Genomic DNA, 23978 nt, shown 5'->3' with positions numbered 1-23978 from the left:
ATTGTGGTTCTCTTTACTTCTCTCTCATGAAAAAAATTAGGGACTGCATGCACTTCCAATCTTACTTTCCTTGACCAAAGAATTTAGGCCCAGTTCCTCAAAGTATTTAGGCTTCAACCTTCTATTTATATCAATATAAGTTAGGAGCCTAAATACCTTTGTAGAGCTGGGGGTCTTACTGCTGAGTGTGTGTAGTGAGAGAGGCTTGAAGAGAATGAATGCTTAGGGTTTTTCCATTGGAGCTTTTTTTTTTTTTTCATCATGCCATGTCACAAAATATCTGAGGAACAGAACACCAGGCTTCATGAAAGACAAGGTAGCATTACTTGCTACTGCTTATAAAACTTAAGACATTAAATAAACAGAAAGAAAAACCGTGTTTTTTCCCCAACCAAAATACTAAACTTTCATTAGAGACCTCATTAGAGACCACACAATGACTTATATGAATTGAGCTTAGTGGTCTCACTCCATTTTCCAGATGTTTACATCACAAAAACCTCCACCATAATTACCACCAACTGGATCCCTTTTTGTCACTCAGCAGAAAGGACAAAAGGACTAACCTACCCTCTCAGCCCCACAAGTGGTCTCTCCAAGGCAGAGGTGAACCACATTTGCAGGGAGGGGAACGAGGACGTTTGTGCTGCTATGGCTTGAACTATACATATTCTGTTAATAACGAGTATGTTATTCTCTGGGGCTTCTGTCTGTCACCTGTCACAATGACATTTACATTCCATTGTTTAGTTATAATAAGGCTAGCTTTGAAGACACTTTCTAATAGAACGAGGGCCTGGTGTTTTACAGCCACGTAAGGATCTGTGAACACTGCAATGATTTATAAATTCCTTTAAGAATGAAAAAAGGACAAGTTCTGATAGATACAATAAATCTGATTGATTTTATTACACATCTTATTTTAGGATCACTTTTACATTCCTAGCCAAAAGAGATGATACAAATAAATATAAGTTGTAAAACCTATTGACAGAACTAGAGATGTTCTTTGTCTACAGGTCACCAAAGAAAAGGTCAAGATCAGTGTAAGACCAAGGAGTGAAATCTCACAAAGACAGTTGTGCCCACAAGCACCCTTGGGCACTTCGTTCCAGAAACGAGAGAAATCGGGCTGAGGAGGGTAAGGTAGTAAGTGCCTAGATCATAGGGAGCTAAATGACCACTGCACGGTGCAGAGCACTGTTCTTGTTCAGTTCCAACTGAGCATCTGATTATGGCTTTTGCATTGTGCACATATGTTTTTCTCATTTATCTATGTGTTTAACACTGTAGAAAGAAAGCCACAAGAATCACTTCTTCCCCTTTTAAGGCCTGGTTGAATGGTCAGATATCAGAAATTAAAAGACAGGACAGATAAAATATCCAGATTTACAGGAATCAATGCTTCTCTGAAACTTGGCAATGACTCTAGACACAGTGAGGAAGGACTACAACTAGAGAGTTCTGTATTAACCCAAAAGTCTGTATAATGCATCGTTACAGTTCAAAAGGTCATCACAGAGGTATATGTTCTATAAGATTCAAGCAGCATGCAAACCTTTCAACAAAGGGCGATCAGACCTATATTAAGAATTTTAAGTGCTGTAATTCCTATGTGTTCGGTTTCGTGTGGGATTTGACTCTGGAACAGAAAAGCTATCTTTACTGCACGTAACTTGAAAAATAAAATTGTATCCAATTATACAGAGCAGAGCAAAGAGGAGGAGGATTTTAAACAGTCCTCTGAAGAGAATGATTGTGCACACTCTCCCAGGGCCTCTTCCAGGAACTTGGTGGATTTCCTGTCTTTGGCTGTTCGCCTGCAGGAAGCCCAGATGGTTCAGATCATACCCACATGCAGCAGAGAGGCACACGCCTGGCAGGATCACTTGTTAGACATGTCGATCCAGAACTTCACTAACGTTGGACAACTGAAGACAAATGCATTAATTTCATCCCAATATCGCTGCCACAAAATGTCTGCACTGCGATTAGATACCCGTGGCTGGCCTGTGCCAGCTGACTTGGGCTCACAGGGCTCAGGGGCTGTTTAATTGTGGCGTAGATGTTTGGGCTTGGACTCCAGCTTGAGCTGTGGGACCTTGCAGGGTCCTGGAACCCAGGCTCCAGCCGAAGCCCAAATGTCTACCCCACAATTAAATAGCCCCTGAGCCTGAGCCCCACAAGCCCAGGTTGATTGTCCCAGGCCAGCTACAAATTTTTAATTGCAGTGTAGACGTACCCTATGGATCTAAAGGGGAAGCACAATCAGAGTGAGAAGCTGAAAGCTGCTGTTGCCCTGAGATTTGCTTATTATCCTTTATTCACTGGACATACTGTTTAAAATGGAGCTGTGGGTAAAGGTAACTAAAAGTCAATTTTATACTTTGCCTACCCCATTCCCTTTCTCTCACCCTAACTTATACACATTTATAAAACAGGGCTTTCGGAGGTATAGCCATTCTAGCATATTAACAGTAAAAGCAGAACAGTCTGGGTTTGGGCTGTGATTTCCAAGGTACTTATTCCTGCCACATGGGAAATCTTACAAATTTCATACAGAAACCCAATGGAATAGTGGTGAGTGAAGAGGCATAGATATATCATGTATATATTACCGTCTCAGGCTATACAGTCACTTCATCTCATTTCAATTCTCTGAATACTTAAACCATACAATCCTCTTTTCAATTATGAAGTAAACAAGATTATATACCGGGGGGGAAGGGGGAACCGTTGACACTCTGTTTTATACCACAAGAGAGGAATTAAAAAGCTTTTTGTACAGAAACAGTGGTTTATAAAAAGGAAGGTTATGCCAGGCTTCCATTATTAGGTTAGCAGAAAATGAGCAGATGGCTCCTCCCTCACCCATAGGCAAAACTCTCCTCCCCGCATCAAAATTTAAAAAAATATTCATCTGGTCCTCATCCAGAAATCTACTCCTTGAATCAAAGCAGCTGGGTTAGACCTTAACCCACATCCACCTGAGCAGCTGACTCACCAAGGCACCATGCCAGCAAGATGCAGAGGAGAGCTTTATGCTAGAACTGTTGTGTTCCTTCTGCTCATGGCGGTCAGAGACAATGGAGTTTTTCCAGACTGGACAGAGTCAGTCAATGGATACTTAACAAGAACATAAAGTAGAGTCCCTACATTAGAGTATTTCTAAAAACAGGCAAGTTCTCATACACTGGTCAGTCTAGGGAGAGGTCATCTGCAAGGGAAAGGTAATGGGTAAAAACAATCACAAGACAACAGTTGACAACAATCAAGAAAAAAAAAATAGCCCAACTCTCAATATACAAGGAACTAAAAGTTACAAGCTGAACAGTGAGACGCAAGACAGGAACACCTTCCTCTGTCTTCTGAGCCCATCCAATACAGCAGCTCCCCTCTCCCCACTGGACCATGCAGGCCTGTGATATTAGTCATAGGGCAAACTTTGAAAAGACACCATCTAAAGCAGGAATTCTTCCCCTTTCAATTTCAGTGTACCATCCTTGGGATTTATATCAGATTTCCTTGCAACCCCAGACTGGTGATTACACATGGCCCTCATTCCCACCTAGCCTCACTGTATTCAGGAAAGCTTAAGACTGAAAAGGGAATGTTCTTAACTTGGAGCACGATGAGACACAAAAGGCACCTCCTGCACTGAAGCGCCTCATAACATCAAGGGAAAGATTGCATACTTATCGGAAAAGTGCAGTCTAATATGGCTTTGCCTCATAGTGCTCCAGATTCCATCCACGTCATAGGGAATGGCAGAACCGGCCATGTGTGCCTCCTGGCAGAGACCTAGCACCAAGCTAGATCTACATTTCCTACAAATGGTGGAAGAGCTGAGAAAATGGCCATACACGCTGTAGGGTTTAGATATTCAGTATGGACGCTGGTCTAAAATGCCAGGTGTGGGATGGAGAAGAGTGCTAGTATGGAGCTGGCACTGGTATGCAGACTTATTCTTTGACAAGGTGGTCCCTGCCAGTAGGGGTTGAGTCTTTAGCAGGTCAGTTTAGAAGAGCTCTTACTGATGTCTGTAAACAGATAGAGACTTCAGTTTCTATTGCTTCCATTCTACAGGAGCAAAATATACTTCCAAGATCCTCTCTTGTTCTACATTTCTAAAGGGAAGCGGAGAGGTCTAGCTGTGAAGTGCATGGAAACAGATCTCCAATCCTGCCCGTCTCAGGGTTTTTCAACCCAACTCTAACCCCAGATGAAGATGCCATTCTTTCAATAGAAAGAGGAAAACACTGCACCTAGTCAAGTTTGGATACGCCCTCCACTTTTTAACCTCACTAAGTTTTCATCCTGAGGTTCTGGAGAGTTGATTCTGTTGAGATGACTTTCAACTCTTTCCTGTTGCCCAACAGCAAGAGAGCCCAGTGCAGCAAAGGGGCTGGAACAGAAGGAGAGAGGGCGATGCTGTGAGGTGATCCTCATGCTTCCCATTGCTTCTAACACACTTTAACGTACCTCATGCATTTCTGATTTCCTAACTAAAATCTGTTCCCAACAGGGGCTGATTGCTAGATTGTGAGCAAATCTTTTCCTGCAAGGTTCAGCACACCTGGGACTGGCACATTTTGACACAAGTCAGTTAAACTGCAAAGAGGCCATTGCTATTCCCCAAAGGAAAGGGCTTGGAGTCTGGCTGAGAGTCCTCTCTGCAGGTTTTTACTTGTCTTTGCTCTCAGAAGGCAAATGCTGTTCACGCCCTGGAGAGGAATTGCTGTTTTTACTTAGGAACCAGCCCCCGGGACTGTGGGTAGAGCGGAGACCCAGAGGTGCCCGAGGAAGAGGATCCCCCCGATTTCCTTCCAGTTTTAGGCCTGAAGAAGTAAAAACAAAGAAAGTTGCCTGTTACACATCAAAACGAACCTCCCAAAAGCTGCATGAGTTTGACTGGATATAATTCTCTATCAATCTCAGCTTGCTCGTCTGCCTTATTTACCCATCTCTCTCCACCTACCTCAGGGCTAATTTAGTTTTCATCCCACTGACCAGTCCTGCAGACAGACGGTGACCCTACGCATGCATACATTGCTGACTGGGGTCCAATGGACAGAGGTGGACATAACCTACAGACTCACCTGGATTTTGATTTTTTATTTGACATGCTCTCAAAAGTGGAGGCATCCACCTGTATCTCATCTTCATCCTGCAGAGCTGCTTCTAGAGCAGCCTGCACTTTCGGAGCAATGGCTGGGCCCTCGTAGTCTCTGGTCGTTCGGCTAGGCATATCTAGCTCCAGTAACACAATGTTTTCTGCCTAAGAAAGTGGAAGCAGAACCGGAACCATCAATGTCCACACATACTCAGACTTTCCACTCACTATACTGACGTATTCCACGCTTTGATAAGGATTGTGACCAGAACTCCTAGATTGATTGGAAATGTATATATCCTGTGTGTGCGTGGTCACATTACCCTCGTCACAAAGACTGCTCTCGGGCCACTTCATTCTCTCTGGCTTGTGACTTTCCTATCACCCTGCTTAAGCTTTTACTTTACCACTTTCGATCAACACCAGGTGAAGGTAACTTATCAGCAGCATGAAGGTCATAAACTCTTCTTGAGCAACACTAGACTGCTGGGTTTAAGACACATTTTTAATATGTCAAGAGGGAGGCTTCCTCTCCACAGTCTTCTGCATCTGTCACAGTTTATGTAGGACAACTATATATCCTCAGAGATTCATACTCCTCTGAACACAAGAGGTAAGGAGATGCAGGCTACATCCATGTTTGGGCTTACCCTGTACCGGGCCTCTGGACGAATCATCATGGACATCCTGGCATGCTGACTCAAAGGCCTCTTGTATCCCACTGCTGACACTGGCCTTTTCATCATCTGCTGGTTACTGAAAAGGAGATGAGTACTGAATCGATCACATGCCAAAAACTGACAAGGTTTTTCATTATTTGAATCAATCAAAATATCTCCTTCCTTAGAGGTTTTTAAGGTCAGGCTTGACAAAGCCCTGGCTGGGATGATTTAGTTGGGGATTGGTCCTGCTTTGAGCATGGGGTTGGACTAGATGACTTCCTGAGATCCCTTCCAACCCTGATATTCTATAATTCTATTATCTGCAATGCACTGAGGCAATCCAGTGCATCTATTTGGAAAAAGAAGATTGCTACAGGCCCCTGGGAATGTGCTCCAACAGGACAGTAAAAACTCAGCAAGCAGTATTAGATACAGTCCTTCACAAGTTGGCCTCTCCAATTTGTTGTTTTGAGCTTACTATGGGGATTCCTACACATTCCTATAGTACAAACCATAGGATGATGTACATTCCTCTGGCCCTTTCATTCTACATTTGCTCTTTGGAACCTCTTATATACAGTCAGGATTTGCCAACAGTTTCTATACACTGGCCTCTGAGATATCTTATCTTTAAAATAGGAAATAACTATGGTAGATATGTTGAATCTGTTTTTAATGTTGAACACAATACTATATGTAGTTTGCAAAGCAATTTGCAATCCTTTGGAAGATTATATATATACATATATATACACACACACACACACACACCTCTCCCCAGATATAACATGACCTGATATAACACGAATTCTGATATAACACGCTAAAGCAGTGCTCTGGGGGGACGGGGCTGCGCACTCCGACGGATCAAAGCAAGTTCGATATAGCTCGGTTTCACGTATAACACGGTAAGATTTTTTGGCTCCCGAGGACAGCGTTATATCGAGGTGGAGGTGCATATGTGACATTATCAGTAGAAATTCCTTCCTCTCCTCACAGGTTAGAATTTTCCTAACTTTGCCTTCACCTTTACTATATTCAGGTTACAGTTTGGCTAAAACTTCATTCTGACTTTAAGTACTCTTGCTGGATGAGGCTAAAACCGTGTGGAGAATCTTGCTCTGGCCAGCTTGAAGTCTTCATGTGACCCAGTCTTAAAGTAAGGTTAGGGGGTAAACTCACTCCAGCCGGGTTATGGGATGCAGTTTCCACTGGTCTTCCTCTTCATCAAAGAAAGATCTATTCATGATCTTGTTCTTTTCCTCCAGGGGAATAAAGTTTTCAATAATCAGGTGCCTGTAGATAACAGGCAAGAACAAAGATGGGACATATGGAAATAGGAGAATTAACATCTCATTAACATCCCACAACCTCTCCAACACAGCCCTAGACAAAGAGGAGGAATTTCTAGTTGTCTCTTGTTCTATAAGCAGTTGGCTTGCAATCCACTCCCAAGAATAAAATACCTTTAGTAAGAGTTAAGGGCAGCATATGGAGCAATGGGACTAGGGTGACCAGATGTCCTGATTTTATAGGAATAGTCCCGATTTTGGGGTCTTTTTCTTATATATACTCCTATTATCCCCCACCCCCATCCCGATTTTTCACATTTGCTGTATGGTCACTCTAAATGGGACCTACTTTAGCTTTAACTCCCTGGTAAGCTCATTCTGGGTCTGTTCCAGTTCTTGACGCTCCTTGATGTGCTCCTCCTGGAGGTCGTGGATCTCTGCCTTCACAGCTTGCAGCTTGGAAAATAGCTGGAACAGGTGAGAAGAACCAGAGTAATGACTATTCAATGTTGCTATCACCTTAACATGCAGTGCCATTCAGTTTCTAATCCATCTGACCTAGCATTATTTACTTTTTACCTTTTTGAGTTTTTTGGTTTTGATGTCCACCTCTTGCTGTAGGGAACTATAGGTCTCTTTCAGCTCCAATGTTTCCTCATCCCGACTTTCCATTTGTTGCTGGATTTCTCGCTCCCGACGTTTCTAAGGAATACCACAAACAAGATTAGATCAACACTGTCATATTGTTGCCTTCGGTGCCTGCATACATAAAAGCCACATCCAAGGCGTCCCTTTTGCCTGGGATCCAGGACTCTTGATTTAGATTCCAATTTCAAGTTGTTAAAACATCAACCCTGTGTTTATTTGACTTTGAAGGGTTTGTTGGGCGCCTCATAGGATATTTATTGTGAATAAGCTCAGTTAAAGGAGTGGGAGTGTTGAAACCGTAGCAAGGACTTTCTTTCTCCAAAATGTTAATTAGTCATTGCAGTTAAATATGCACCAACAAAAACACAAAATAGAAAAAGTTGTAAATAGTCTGACTAAATATCCCTCTCCTCATTTAATTGCTACAGCTTTCACTCTCTAGGGTCTTATGATGATATCATTTCATTAGTTCTCCACCACAGAAATTTCTAACCAAGAACCAGGACCAGAGTCTCTAATGTAAAAAACAATGAGGAAAAAAAGATTACAGGCCTTCTCTATACATCATAAAGCAGTAAAAAGGACACAAACCCTTTTTATCTCTCTTTTGCCAGTAATCATTAAACTAGGGCTAGGGATCAATCATTAATCTCAGGAACACTAGTTTATAGTTTTTCTTACCTTCATGTTTTCTGAAAGGTCTAGAATAGCAGCTCTTTGCCACAAAATAATAAATTGGTTCCCCCTCTCTTACCTGTTCTGCAATTTCCTGACGTTTCTGCTCCAAGATTTTCTGCTGTTCATTTGTGTGATCCACAATGTTTTTCCCTCCAACAAGGAGCTTGCTTTCCATTGCCTGAAAGAAAAAAACATATCGAGAGGTTAACCTCTCAAGCAGCCATGTAACTCATTCTTTTTAAAAAACAGTAATGACTCCTTAGGTAGTTACCACTGAACTCTGCTTTATAAGGGGTGTCACTCACTGAACATCCAAATTTAAACCTGTTGTTATGTAAATTGTTCTCTCTGTGAAATCCTACATAATTGTAAGGTTAATGCACTAGTAATTTGTCTTGTGTTCTGCATTATGGCAATCCGTCCCACATTTTGTCTGAGAGGTTGACATGGAGGCTTTCACATATATAAGTTTCTAATAATCAGTAACAGAATGAAGCTTGTTACTTATAAGTTACAGTATAATAAGAAGTGTGTATATCACATTTAATCTCTTGTACTGACTTCCTAGGGTCCTACAAGTAGGTTCTACAACCACAGTTCATAAATTATATAAAACATCTTATAAATTCTCATCTATAAAAAACTACTTCTAAATTCATTTTTTAAAGGAATTCCCACCTCTGTCTACATAAAGTCGATTTTGAAAACTTCTGACTCAGGCACTCCCCCTCACCATTACTCTGACCCAGGTATACCCCCTCATCATTACTCTGAAACTTTCTCTACATGGTTAGCATCCCAATTTGATGAACTGCCATCCTTCCCTAAACCCAGAGAACATTCCCTTCAAGGAGTCCAACAAGCACTCTACCTTGATTTTGGCACCCAGCATTTCTGCTGCTTCCTTCTCTCGCTTCAGATCCTCCATCTTCTTCTCCTTCTCCTTTAGCAACCTCATCTTTTCTTCTGCCACCAAGCTGTGATCCTCTACAATAGCTTTCTTCTCAATTTCCAGCTTTTCCTGCTGCTCCCTCCAGTAATCATCTTTGTCATCCCCTTCATCACCCTCTTCTCCATCCTCCTCTTCCTCTTCCCCACCATCTCTTCTCCTTTCTCTCCTCTTTCTTTTGCCAACAGACCGTTTTTCCAATTGTGCCTTGAGCCGAGCGATTTCTTCCTGGAATTCTCGTAGCAGTGCATCCTTAGGATCCTCATTAACTCTTGGTTTGTTCTTGATGTTTTTGGCACGATTGGCATATCGCAGGGTAGTAAGAGTTTCTTCTACATTGTAAGAGGCAGGGCCTATATTGGCCACCATCACAGTCTTAGCATTGCCACCTAGCGAGTCCTGAAGTAGCCTAGTTAGTTTTGAGTCCCGGTATGGAATGTGAGTGCTTTTACCATCTACTAGGGCAGATATAACATTGCCCAAAGCTGAAAGGGAGAGGTTAATCTTGGTAGCTTCCTTCAACCTTTCCCCCTGCGCTCCAGTCTTGGCCTGGCGTTCACTGCCTGCAAGGTCCACAAGGTTGAGTTTTCCTACACGGATGTGATTCTCTCCATCAAGTCCCACCTCGCTGCACTCAATAGTGATCACAAAAATGGCATGGGAACGGGAGCTATGCTCATTCATGTTGGTAGCACCAACTGAGCGGTTTTGGTTCCCCACATTCATGACGTGCTCGATCTCCTTGACACTCTTTGTGACAAAAGATGACAAGTCCTTCACATACACCCCAGTGTCTGGTCTCTCTTTCAGCTCCAGCCTCTTGGACTGATCCTTTGATAGCAAATCTCTGATTTCTTCTTGGTATATTTCCAGATAAGAAGCTCTAACCAAATACTGCTGGTTCTGAGATCGAGAGATGTGGGTGAAGATGTGGTCAAACGAATTGGGGATGACCCCTCTTTTTTCAGGATCACCACGCACTCCTTCCATTGTATATGTTTTTCCTGTCCCAGTCTGCCCATAGGCAAAGATAGTCCCGTTGAACCCTTGCAGGACAGAATCCACCAGAGGTCTAAAGGTCTCATCATAAAGTTCAAACTGCTTGGAATTCCAGTCATAGACAGCATCAAAGGTGAAGGTTTTAGGCAGCTCATGAGATGTTCCCCTGGGGTTCTTCACAGATACCTGCCCTAACTTGACATCCACATCAACAACTTTATCATATGAAGCTGCCTTCTCTTTCCCATTCATTGGCCGGCACCGCACCACCACCCTGACGGATTCAGAACTCTTTAACTTGGACATGATGACAGGACGGTGGCTGGGGAGATTTGACAGACGGGTGATCCAGGAAGGCCAGGAGCGCTGAAAACCTAGAAATAAAGAAAGGGCACGTGACTACTTTTCAGTAAATTTTTGTGCAAAGGCACAGATTCAACTCATTTAATTCTGCAGGCTTTAGGTCAAAGCCGCCGCTTTCCGGCCGCCGCTACCACCCCGGGCCCTTTAAACTGCCACCAGAGCCCTGCTGCCGGAGCCGGCAGAGATTTAAAGGGCCTGGGGTGGTAGCGGCGGCCGGAGCCCCAGGCCCATTAAATCGCCACTCGAGCCTTGCTGCCCGGGGGTAGTGGTGGCAGCTGGGACCCCCGGGGCTCCTTCGGCGATTTAAAGGGCCCGGGGCTCCATTGCAGTAGTGGCAGCTGGAGCCCCGGGCCCTTTAAATGGCCTCTGAGCCCCGGGGCTCCCAGCCGCCTCTGCAGCTGGTAGCTCCGGCAGTGATTTAAAGGGCCCAGGGCTACCAGCCACCACTACTGCAGCCAGAGCCCGGGGCCCTTTAAATCTCTATTTAAAGGGCCTAAGGCTCTAAAGGCTCCCCCGCTTCTGGTTGAGGCCACGCCCCCTGCTCAGGACTCCAGCATACTGGTAAATCCTTTAAGTTACTTTCACCCCTGTTGGTGCTTATGCTGCTGCCTACTGCATTAAAGATGCTGTTTAGAGGTTCTTGTGAGGAACCCAATCAGTGTTTAGATCAAGGGCTACAACTCATCCAGCAAAATTATAAATTCAGGACAGATCGAAGAAATTATACATATATTTAGAAAGTTGCCTCTGATTAAAACTACCTTCTGTTACTAAACATTTTCATTTCATAATGAAGAGCTTACAGTAGCCACTCCCTTGCCAATACTCTTCCTGGCATATCACATTTAATTTCAGGGAAGAGGCATGACACAGTTACATTAACCTAATGCTGCTGCCTCCCCCTCTTCAGCTGCCCTTATACTGCGGAGAAATGGAAGGTCACAGAGCACCAACGCGGACAAAAAGAAACTGGTGAACAGCAGCCTTTGTGCATCCTCTTATGCACTACCAGCCTTAAATGCCTGCATTTTTAGTGGCCTAAAAATTGTCCTTGACTGTTTTTACTGCAGCAGCACCTGACAGATTGTGAGGTTCTTTGGAAATCAAATATAAATACACTGGAGTCTGGAGGGAGTCACATTTCGGTTCTGGCACTTCAGGGTCAGGATTCAGATTTAATTAGTCCTATGTTATTTACATGTTATGTCATCAGAAAGATGCAGTTCTTCAGTTTCCTGCCATAGGTTTAAAACTCATCTCTAGGATCTCTTAAAGGAAAGATATTGCCTGGAAAAGTACCCCGGATGCTTTTTCTTTGTTACATTTTAAGTCACCGTTTGTAGGTCTTATTATGCTGTAATTAATCTTTAATGGAACTGCCATAGCTGCCAGGATTCAAGAGAAACCCATAAAGCTTCTTTTCACCTTTCAACTATGATACCTAGTGCTGTGTGTAGTCTGCGTTTCCAGAGCCCTGGAATTTAATGCAGAATCTACTATCCATGACAGAAACATGTGGCAGAATCTAAGGGCTTGTCTACACTTACAGCACTGCAGTGCTGCAGTTCCACTGGTGCAGCTGTGCATTTGTAGCGCTTAGTGAAGATGCTACCTACACCAACGGGAGATCTTCTCCCATCGGCATAGGTAACTCCACCTCCCCGAGAGGCTTTAGCTATGTTGACAGGAGAAGCCCTCCCATTGACATAACACTGTCTATACCAGGACTTAGGTTTATATAACTATGTCACTCAGGGGTGTGGTTTTTCCACACCCCTGAGAGATGTAGTTATACTGACATACATTTGTAGTGTGTACCAGGGCTAAACAGTCTCTCTCTCTCTCTCTCACGCGCGCACACACACATCCACGCACGCGCACACACACAAATGCATTTCTAGTCCTTATCATTGCAAAGAAAACCTTCAATGTGAACTGGCACGAAGGGCTTTGGAGCTGTGCTCCGGCTCTGCTCCAGCTCCAGGCAAAAACCTGCAGCTCCACTGCTCCTCCGCGCTCCAACTCCGGGCTCCGCTCCAAAGCCCCCAAGGCAGAGTTGGCTGCACACTTGGGAAAGTAGAGTAAACCATCCCCATTCATCTTAATGGTGTGTTAACTCTGAAACCAACTGGCAATTAAATATCAACACTTAATTTAACTACTGTGCTTGTTGCGGATGTTAGAGATAGTGGATGATGCTGGGGCAGGCGCAGTCAGACAGCTTTTTGCTGTTAAGGACTGCATTGCTGGTTATGACAAAATTTCAAGTCACCGCCAACTATGCTCACAAGGTGGATGGAAGAAATATTCCCATTCGGTGTTAAAAGCTGTAAAATTCAGCTTCCCTCCCCCATTGTTGCCAAAACCTTCAGGTTCCTCCCTACCAACATCTATGGTGCAGTTATGCATTTGCAATAGAAACATCTGTAGCATGTTAAAAATAGAGGACGCAGTTCCAATTCACAGTTAGCATAGTGGAGCGGGTAGGAAGAAGCCATAAAGATGGCTCTAGGTTGTGTTTATGCCTCTCTGGTCCTGAACCAGCCCCTAGTGCAAGTTAGATCAGCCACAGGCTATTATAACTTATACAACCTAGGACAACGAAGCTGGCAAGGGATCAGCGAAGTGCACTGCAGTCTGGTCCTGGATCTTCGTCCTCCAACTCCCATCATGCCCCTATCCCCTCACAGCCTGCCCCAATACATATTCTGCATGGAGCTGAGAGATGGAGAATGGGAGACTCAGGATGCCAGATTTACATCAGCCCAACATTCCTCCCTCCTAAGGCTGGTTAAAGGCTCATTTGCACCACTTCTTATGAGAGGCTGAGGACCCTGTCCTTAAAAATTAGAGGAAAGAATAAAATAAATTTAACTTAATATCAAAATAATTAACATGAGCAAAAAGTACATGGGTCTTTGATAATACTCCACCTTCTTCTAGTGTACCTGCTACTTTAGGGTTGGGGCTTGCAAAGTAACACCAGTTTCCCCCAGCTTCAACTCGTACATCCTAAGCTGAAGATAGCCATGTGTACTCTAGATGTCATGGGGTCAACAGTTTTCAACAGATCTATGCCATAATTATTCCCATCCCAATATACTTTTATTTGGATTCTTTGTATAGGCCAGCTCTGCTCCAGTACCCAAAAATGATGAAATATATTCCACATCCAAGTTCTAAAGTACTAAGTGATCGAATGCCATCTGGTTTTACAAGGTTCTGCATTAGACAAAACTCATGCTACAGAACAATTTGATTCACAAAGCCCTGCAGTTTATGGGTTCTGTAATGAGGAGACACCTGAAGATGGTGAAACATGCTGATCCATCTCTAGTCATTAGCACATTGAGCTTCCCTTTAAAAGAAAATAGGTAGCCATTCATCGATGGGCTCATGAAATGCAACTGAAAGGTTTCAGACAAACCAATTTTTAAAAAATGAACCCTCTAAGAAGGATGCCTGTTTGAAATCTTTCCAACAGTTGGACATAAGTATAAAGCAAATTCAGAAAAGCCCATCTAGGATTTAAAGTCAATTTGTTTGGTTCCCTCAGTGCTTTCCCTCTATTCTAATGCTAGTTGGAGCTATAGCAAAAATACCACATCTGGGGACTAAATTTTTGATTCTGTAATTGCATCTTGTCTCTGTCTCTTTACTTGAGGGGACCTCCTGAGAAGTTCAGGTGTACAGCTAGAGGACCAAAAACATTTTCTATCCCAATGCCCATGCTGTGAACAAGGCATTTATAAGAACAGGAGGTAATCTTAGAGCACCAAAGAAACACATGTAATAATATTTACTGAAATTTCAGTAAGACCTTTAAAATTATCTCAATGTCTTCATGGAAACTGCTTGCCTCCCTGAGTGGAGAAGGTATGCCATGTGAAGACACTTGGAACTCAAAGTAGATGATCCGGAATGTGCATTGAGTTGACCAAAGTGGCTGAGCATCTGCAGTGCTTTATAAACTTGCACAAAGGATTCAATACAGTGTATAGCCAATGAGTCTCCAGATGCTACTGACTAAAATACAGTGATCTTTTCTCCTGATTTACAACTCCAATAAGGATAGGCTCACTAACTGGACAGAAAGGAATATATATTTAAAATGCCAGTCAAGAGAAAATATGAGAGTCAGATTCAAGACTTGTAAAAGCACACAAAGCCATACCCTCCTTCTTTGCTGATAAACTTGTGAATGCCACCCAAATATATGCTGCTCCCTCCACTTCTGCCCTAGCATTCAGTGCTCCTGCAACTGAAAATATCTCAGACCTGCATGGACAAAAATGAATGCGCATCTGTATACACCTTTACCACCATACGTACATTCAAATTAGGCATGGAAATGCTCATGAGATTCTGAAAATATGGGCTATAATCTGTTACAGAAATGCCACCTCTAATCAACGTAGTTAATCTCTGAATAGGACTATCTCCGACTGCTTCAGTAGCACTCTTCTGTCAAACAAATTAAACTAACATTTGTAGCAGCCAAACTGTCCTACAGGATTCTTTGAAGCAGACTCTGTTAATCAAAACTATATACAGGACATATTCTCCAGATTCTTCTTGGGCCAAAAAGTTATGAAAAATAAAACAAAAACCATACAACAATTAACACTGCTGGGGATGTACCTTATCAACAACAGACTAACTTTTTATTCACAAATGAAATTCATTCAGCAGCCAGAACCAGAGGTGTGTTTTATCTTTAATGTTATCCTCTTGCCTTTATCTCTGGCACCTTCCACAAAAGATATTGACTAGGATTATGTGATCCTAGGTTCATTTAATCTTCTGGTAGATTTTTTTTTTCAGTACAAGAGCATACTGCTATTCACATGTGGCCATCTTGAATGTAAGAGAAAATATACCTAACAGCAGAGGAATCAACCACTCACTCTCACAGTTTTGTATCCTATATATCTTTAGTGAGAATTATGTTGTCTATTTGTCAGCCACCTAGGACTGCCTTGCTCAAATGCACACTTCAGATCTACTTTTGCCACAAACAAGTCAGTTCCTTCATCTTATCTCACCCCTGATTTGCACTATTGTCATGCTAACTCATCACGATCCACTTCCATTGCTGCTGGCTGCTGTTGTTAACAGTTACTGGTGTATCAATTCATTCGCTGAACTCTTCTTCCTGGTGAAAGCATTATGCGTTATTCTGGGGCATCTGAACAGAAATTTGTCTCAACTAAAAATTAAAGGGAAATTTAAACTATATATTTTATAGTCACCAAAAATTATATTGCAAAATTTTCACTACAAGAAACAGCTGGAGATAGATGGGATAGAATAGCTTGTAAACTATCACTTGCTTTACGTCACAGCACCATTTATTTGTATACTATGATTAACAGTTGTTCCTCATGAAACCAGTAAATCGAAAGAGATCTGGATAAAATCCCAAATTGCCTCTAATCCGTTAGACTTCAAGACTGAGATTAGTGTATTTTAAATTTTGCCCTCAATGACTGCAGGAAGAATTTTAAGCCCTATTCTCTTTTAATACACTATGAAGTCATGCCTGAAAAAATAAGTGACATCACAAATTGTCACATTTAATCATCAGAGAATTTTAGAAATCAGAGATAGTAGTGAACAGTTGGACCAACCAGTCTATGCCCCTGGGGCCAATGCAGGACTGGTACCAAACTGGACATGTGCTAGTGTGCTTTAACCTCTCTATTTTTAACACTCCCAAGCAAAGGAGCAGCTATACTTCCCTGCAAAACTTAACAGGTTTTCCTGTCAGGAAGACTTTCTTAATATGCAGCCTAATTCTTACTTTTCATAATCTCATCTCATTACTTTGGTTATACTTATACCACCAGGCATCACCCTAAATAACCACATTCCCCTCTGGCTGTGTACGGTCTTCAGATATTTGTAGACTTACATCCTCACTTAACAGCATTTAGTTCTTTTAATCTTTTCTCAAAACCCAAACTTCCACCACTTCTCTGTTGTGCTTTCCCTCTAATTTTTCTCTCTCACTCTCTGCTAAAGAAGTGCTCAGAACTGAACAGATTATCCCAGGTGTGAACACACCACAGAAAGGGACCATCACCCTTCTGCTCTTTTTTTGCTGCCATTTGACAATGCAAACCCATATTTAATTTGCTGCCCACTACCATCCCAAGACTGTTTGGGCATTATTACTTCCTAGATGCCTCCCTCCCACTGACAGAGAAACCAGAGCTTACAGAGAGTTATGTAAACTCCAAGCTACTTGTACTTTTGAGGCTGTAACTTCATCTCTGGTTATGAGATCACAAAGTTTCTGAGTGTCGGCCTTCATCTTCAAACCAACATGAGAACCACACTAGATAGACTAACCGTCCTATACTGTAGGGACTGTGACACATTAGATCTCCGATATGACATTAGGTGTCATGATAACACACAATAAATGCAGCTGAGCAATAGTGAACTTTGTGGTGGCGAGAACTCAAAGCTATTGCAGTGGGTTATAAGATCATGCAACAGCCTGTAATGCCACCAAAATCATTCTGAAAATACACAGCAGGCCGGTGAGGAGGTTGACACAGTCATAGGAAAGGGGTGGGGGGAAGAAGAGTGCCCATTTACATGCCCAAATGAGAGATTTTTTCCTTTCTATACTCATGAGGTTGGTTCCTCCTTCACATGCCCATCTGGGTGGAAACTCTCCCTCCTTTGCATGCCCAGGTATATACATGCATGACAGGGGCTGCCATCCCTCCTTTGCATACAGATGCACACACGTCCCTGCTTTGCACGCCCAGATACGCACACGCATATATGACAGGGACTGCCATCCCACATGTGTATGTCCAGGTGCACACTTGCGTGTGCAACAGGAGCTGCTGTCCCACTTTTGCATGCCCAAGTACATGTGTGTGCCTGACAGGGTCTGCTGACCCTCCTTTGCACGTCGATGGGGGCACACACGTGTGCAGCAGGGGCTGCCGACCCTGCTTTGCATACCCAGATGTGCACACACCTGTGCAATAGGGACTGCCCGACCTCGCTTGCACGCCCAGCTGCACACACGCGTGTGCAACGAGGACTGCCGGTCCTCCTTTGCACACACACGTGCGCGACGGGGCTGCCATCTCTCCTTTTCACGCCCAGACGCGCACATGAGCGTGCAACAGAGCTGCCGCCCCTCCGTTGCTCGCCCCTATGATGGGGAGGGGGCTTCCTGCCGGTCGCTGCGAAGCCCCCCGCCCCCGCAGTGCCTCCCCCCGCTGGGGCCCTTTACGGCCCGGGTCGGACCCTGTCAATGGGAGGCGGGGGTCAGAGCGGAACTCACCTGCGCTGTCACCATGGAGCCCCCTCCCCCGCCGCCGCCGCTCCTGCTGCACCGGATACGGGGGGGATCGACCACCGCTCACTTCCTTGGCAACCCGCACGCCCGCCCCCACGCCATCACTTCCTTAGCAACCGGCCCCACGGGCCGCCTTGGCAACTGGTCTCACTTCCTTGGCGACCGGACAGAGACGAGGCGCCTTCGCTTCCCTGGCAACGAGCCCCGCCCCACCACGGCGAGCTCCATCCGGGGAACTCTGCTCACCTGGCGGGAGGGGGGGCTGGAGGGCAGATAAGGGAGCCCGGGGGGGGGGGTGCAGAGGAAGTGCTTTGGGAGCAGAGGGTGGGGCTAGTAAATTTAGGGGGAGGCGCGCAGGGTGGGGACAATAGATGTGGGAGACAGGGAAGGAATGCAGGGTGGGGGTGGGAGGGATTGGATGTGTGGGGCCAGGGGGAGACATGCAGGATGGGGGTGGGAGGGATTGGATGTGTGGGGCCAGGGGGAGACATGCAGGATGGGGGTGGGAGGGATTGGATGTGTGGGGCCAGGGGGAGACATGTAGGAGGGGGTGGGAGAGAGATGTTGCAGGATGGGGGTATGGGGGTGGGAGGGATTGGACGTGCGGGGCCAAAGGGAGACATGCAGGATGGGGGTGGGAGGGATTGGATCTGTGGGGCCAGGGGGAGACATGTAGGAGGGGGTGGGAGGGATTGGATGTGTGGGGCCAGGGGGAGACATGTAGGAGGGGGTGGGAGAGAGATGTTGCAGGATGGGGGTATGGGGGTGGGAGGGATTGGATGTGTGGGGCCAAAGGGAGACATGTAGGATGGGGGTGAGAAGGATTGGATGTGTGGGGCCAGGGGGAGACATGCAGGATGGGGGTGGGAGGGATTGGATGTGTGGGGCCAAAGGGAGACATGTAGGATGGGGGTGGAGGGAGTGGTAGTAATGAGGGACTTTAACTAGCCAGACAGCTGTTGGAAAAGTAAGATGGCAAAACCATATTTCCGATAAGTTCTTGGAACATCCTGGGGACAACTTTTTATTTCAGAAAGTCAAGGATGTAACTGGGGGCAGCCATTCTGGACTTGATTCTGACAACAGGGAGATGCAAATCTGAAGGTTGAGGGCAATTTGGATGAAAGTGATCAAGAAATGATAGAGTTCATGATTCTAATTAAAGGAAGGAGTGAGAGTGTCAGAATAAAGACAGTGGAATTACCAAAAAAAAAAAAAAAAAAAAAACCCACAGACTTTAACCAATTAAAAAAACTGTTAAGTAAGGTTCCATGGGAAGAAAATCTAAGGGAAAAAGGAGTTCAGGAGAGCTGGAAGTTTCAATCTTCAGGTTGCAACAACAAACAATCCCAATGCGAAGAAAAGATAGGAAGAATAATATGAGGTCAATATGGCTCTATCAGGCAATCTTTAATGACCTGAAAATCGAAAAGGAATTCTACAGAATGTGGAAACGTGGATGAATTGATAAGGAAGAGTACAAAAGAATACCACAAGCATGTAAGGACAAAATCAGAAAAGCTAAGGCACAAAATGAGTTGCACCTAGCAAGGGACATAAAAGGAAATAAGAGCCTTTTTAAATACATTAGGAGCTACAGAAAGACAAAGGAAACCGTAGGTCCTCTACTTCACGGGGAAAGAGAGCTAATAATGGCTGACATCAAGAAGGCTGAGGCGTTTAATGCCAGTTTTGCTTCATGGTAACCAGAGATTCAGCACGATTAATATTAACAACAAGGGGGAAGGAACACAAGCCAAAATAGGGAAAGAACAGGCTAAAGAACATTTAGCTAAGTTAGATGTATTCAAGTTGGCAGAGCTGCATGAAATTCATCATAGGAAATAGCTGAAGCAATCTCGAAACCATTAGCAAGTATTTTCAAAAACTCATGGACAATAGATGAGGTCCCAGAAGACTGGAGAAGAGCAAACATAGTACCGATGTTTAAAAAAGGGAACAAAGGTGACTCGGGGAATTCGAGACCAATCAGCCTAACTTTGATTCCTGGTAAGATACTAGTAGCTAGGGGGAAATAGTAGATGTGCTATATCTTGATTTTAGTAAGGCTTTTGACAGTCTCACAGGGAAATGTGGTCTAGAGCAAATTACTATAAGTGGGTACGCAGCTGGTTGAAAGACTTACTCAAAAAGTAGGTACCAATGGTTCGCTGTCAAATTGGGAGGGTTTCTCTAGTAGAGTCCCACTAAGGTCACCCCTGGATCTGATACTATGCAATATTTTCATTAATGACTTGGATAATTGAGTGGAGCGTATGCTTGTAAAATTTGCAGATGACACCATGCTGGGTGGGTTTACAAGCACTTTGGAGGACAGGATTAGAATTCAAAATGACCTTGACCAATTAGAGAATTGGTCTGAAATAAGATGAAATTTAGTGAAGACAAATGCCAAGTACTACACTTAGAAAGGAAAAATCAAATGCACAACAACAAAATGGGGAACAGCTGACTAGGTGGTAGTACTGCTGAAAAGTATAGTGGATCTCAAATTGAATGAGAGTCAACAATATGATGCAATTGCAAAAAGGCAAATATCATTCTGGGGTGTATTAATAGGAGTGTTGTATGTAAGACATAGGAGATCATTGTCCTGCTCTGCCCAGCCCTGGTGAGGCCTCAGCTGGAATACTTAGTCCAATTTTGGATGCCACGTTTTAGGAAGGATGTGGATAAATTGAAGAGAGTCCAGAGGAGAGCAACAAAAATGATAAAAAGTTTAGAAAACCTGACCTACGAGGAAAAGTTAAAAAAAAATAAAACTGGGTATGTTTAGTGTTCAGAAAAAACAACTGAGGGGGGATCTGATAAGTCTGAATATATATTAAGGGTTGTTATAAAGAGAATGGTGATCAATTGGTCTCCATGTCCACTGAAGGTAGGACAAGAAGTAATCGGCTTAATCTGCAGCAAGGGAAATTTAGGTTAGATGTTAGGAAAAACGTCCTAACTTTAAGGGTAGTTAAGGTCTGGACGAGGCTTCCAAGGGAGGTTGTTAAATCTTCATTGTTGGAGGTTTTTAAGAATACGTTGAACAAACACCTGTCAGGGATGGTCTAGGTTTACTTGATCCTGCCTCAGCACACGGGGGTGGATTTTATGACCTTTTGAGGTCCCTTCCAGCCCTACATTGCTATGGATCTACGTGGGGTTGCAGAAGGTGGAATGCAGGATGGGGGTGGGAGGGAGTGGATGTGCGGTGGAGGGGGAGGAATGCAAGATGGCTGGGACTGGGGAGCACTGGTCATGGGTATGCACATGTAGCAAAGACCACTGAAGAATTTTGGGCCAAGCCCACAGGTCCTTGGCAGAGATGAAGGGACAACCATTGTCCTTAGCTAGGTAATTACTAGATGCTTAGAGGCAGGGAAGAGAGAGTCTTATGGTTGGACCAGTGTGCCTACCTCCCACATTGCATGCCAAGTAGCATATACATTCCTGAGCTCTGTAATTTCACAGGGATAAATTCATGCACAGGCAGCTTGCCCTCTGAATTTTATATTCCATTTGCCATGCTTTTTGAGTTTTGATACAAGCTGCATATAGCAGAACACAGAATCGAGCTGAAAGAGTGTATACGTTTAAATTGGGGAATACATCAGCCTTGGAGGTTGTTGACATTTTAATTGTGGTTTATGTATTGTATGGGACATTTTAGAGGATTTTGTAAGAGATAAAGGAAATTGCATCTCAGGCTCTAAACCCCTCAGGTTTCTGGAGCTTGGGCTGCTGCCCACAGCCCTTTGCAAGTTTTCTGTAACTGTCCAGCATTCCATTTTCAAAAAGGTGACAGCTCGAATTTAGACTCCAATGTGTTTTAAGATGTTAATGGTTTCCATTCTCAAGTGTCTGATGATTTTTTTGAGAAACGATGACAGGAAATTCCATCTTACCCTTTCAATCTTTTCTTGACCAGCAGGGCACACTCTTTCTAAAATTAAGATACATCCTTAGTTTAAGGCAGGGATGGGCAAACTATGGCTCGCGGGCCGGATTTGGCCCACCAGCCATTTTAAGCTGGCCCTCAAGCTCCCACTGGGGACAGGGGCAGCTCTAGGCACCAGCGCAGCAAGCATGTGCCTGGGGCGGCAAGCCGCGGGGGGCAGCAGTCAGGCTGCCTTCGGCAGCGTGCCTGCAGGAGGTCCGCCGGTCCCGCGGTTCGGTGGCAATTCGGTGGCAGGTACGCCAAAGGCGCGGGACCGGCAGATCACCCGCAGAAACGCCGCCGAATCCGTGTGACCAGCGGACCGCCCACAGGCGTGCCGCCAAAGGCTGCCTTACAGCCGTGCTTGGGGTGGCAAAAAACATAGAGCCTCCCCTGGCTGGGGAGGGGGTCTGGGGCTTGCCTTGCTCCGGCCGGGAAGTAGGGTTGGGGGCCGCTCCACGCTGCTTCTGGAAACAGCGGCATGGCCCTGCTCCAGCTCCTACGTGTAGGGGCACCCAGGGGGCTCCGCTCTGCATGCTGCCCCCACAGCTCCCATTGGCTAGGAACTGCAGCCACTGGGAGCTGCAGGGGTGGCGCCTGCAGATGGGGCAGCACACAGAACCACCTGGCCACGGCTCCGTGTAGGAGCCGGAGTGGGAACATGTCCTCTGCTTCTGGGAGTCGTTTGAAGTAAGCACCGCCCAGAGCCTGCAACCCTGAGCCTCTCCCCGCGCCCCTGGCCCAGCCCTGATCCCCCTCCCACCCTTTGAACTCCTCGGTCCCAGCCCAGAGCACCCTCAAACTCCTCACCCCCAGCCCCACCCGAGCCCAGACCCTACTCCTCTGTCCCAGCCCAGAGCCCCCTCCCTCACCCTGAACTAATTTCTGGCCCCACCCTGGAGCCCTCACCCCAACCCCAATTTTCTGACCATTCATGGCCCACCATACAATTTCTATTCCCTGATGTGGCCCTTGGGCCAAAAAGTTTGCCCACCCCTGGTTTAAGGTCTCACTGATTAGCCAAATGTCTTTTATTGCTGTCTAATGGGTCTAGAAAATTTGGTTCAGATTCCCTTTATTTTCTTATGTTACTGTTTCTGCATTGCTTAGATCAGGGGTAGGCAACCTATGGCACGTGTGCCGAAGGCGGCACGCGAGCTGATTTTCAGTGGCACTCACACTGCCCGGGTCCTGGCCACCAGTCTGGGGGGCTCTGCATTTTAATTTATTTTTAAATGAAGCTACTTAAACATTTAAAAAAATGTATTTACTTTACATACAACCATAGGTTAGTTATATATATAGACTTATAGAAAGAGACCTTCTAAAAACGTTAAAATGTATGACCGGCACACAAAACCTTAAATTACAGTGAATAAATGAAGACTCGGCACACCACTTCTGAAAGGTTGCCGACCCCTGGCTTAGATGGTTGTGCAGCAATATCTTTCTTGTACACAATACAGATTTAATTTTTCTAGTTGAAAGTTTCAAGGGCAAAGGATATTTTCCTGATTCCAAGAAGAGAAGTACATTCTTTTAACTTCAGCTCTTCTATAACTTTCCAACTTAGTTTCTACAGGAGAAATAGTGAGCATGTTTGTGGGGAAGGGGAGAGTTCTGAATTTGTGCAAATTAAACTGCGTGTTTTAGAACAAATGTGAGTTTGTTACTATCCAGACAAATCGAGCTCCAGTTGTGTATAGTATTAGTAGAGCAGCCCATTTTTTATTTTGTAAATCTTCCCTACAAATCAAATTTGCTAGCCAGATGCTACTTTTTACATTTTCATTTTGTAATTTATATGTGAGAAGCAAATTGCTCTCTGTTGCAGTCTGCTGCAGAACAAATACTGGAGTAGACACCGGAATTACCATACTAGATCAAGTTAAGATCAGACCAGAAGTCCATTTGGTCCATTGTGCTCTATCCAAATATGGACAGTACCACATACTGTAGAAAAAGATTTTAAAAAAACCCTGCATTGTAGGCAGTTATGGA

General features: G+C 44.5%; 1 protein-coding gene across 1 annotated transcript; it reads right to left on the bottom strand.

The window, feature by feature from the left end:
• Window positions 1–885: 885 nt before the first annotated feature.
• On the bottom strand, window positions 886–18140 carry KIF3B (kinesin family member 3B). Its single transcript, XM_008172169.4, has 9 exons — window positions 18017–18140; window positions 9265–10715; window positions 8470–8571; window positions 7647–7769; window positions 7417–7535; window positions 6958–7071; window positions 5764–5869; window positions 5100–5278; window positions 886–4838 (listed from the first exon to the last, which is right to left on the bottom strand). The coding sequence occupies exons 2-9, from the start codon at window positions 10645–10647 to the stop codon at window positions 4745–4747; spliced, it is 2220 nt and encodes a 739-aa protein (XP_008170391.1). The 5' UTR covers window positions 10648–10715; window positions 18017–18140; the 3' UTR covers window positions 886–4744.
• Window positions 18141–23978: the final 5838 nt, after the last annotated feature.

Source organism: Chrysemys picta, chromosome 13, assembly GCF_011386835.1.
Source record: "Chrysemys picta bellii isolate R12L10 chromosome 13, ASM1138683v2, whole genome shotgun sequence".
NCBI classification, from domain to species: domain Eukaryota; kingdom Metazoa; phylum Chordata; order Testudines; family Emydidae; genus Chrysemys; species Chrysemys picta.
This window is presented reverse-complemented; position numbering and strand designations above follow the sequence as displayed.

Excerpts from the sequence above, each read along its gene's own strand:
- KIF3B (XM_008172169.4), bottom strand. The coding sequence starts at position 10,647 with ATGTCCAAGTTAAAGAGTTCTGAATCCGTCAGGGTGGTGGTGCGGTGC. Across the intron at positions 7,770-8,469 it reads GTCAGGAAATTGCAGAACAG|AAACGTCGGGAGCGAGAAAT; the intron begins GTAAGAGAGGGG and ends GGTATTCCTTAG. Across the intron at positions 7,536-7,646 it reads AAACCAAAAAACTCAAAAAG|CTATTTTCCAAGCTGCAAGC; the intron begins GTAAAAAGTAAA and ends CACCTGTTCCAG.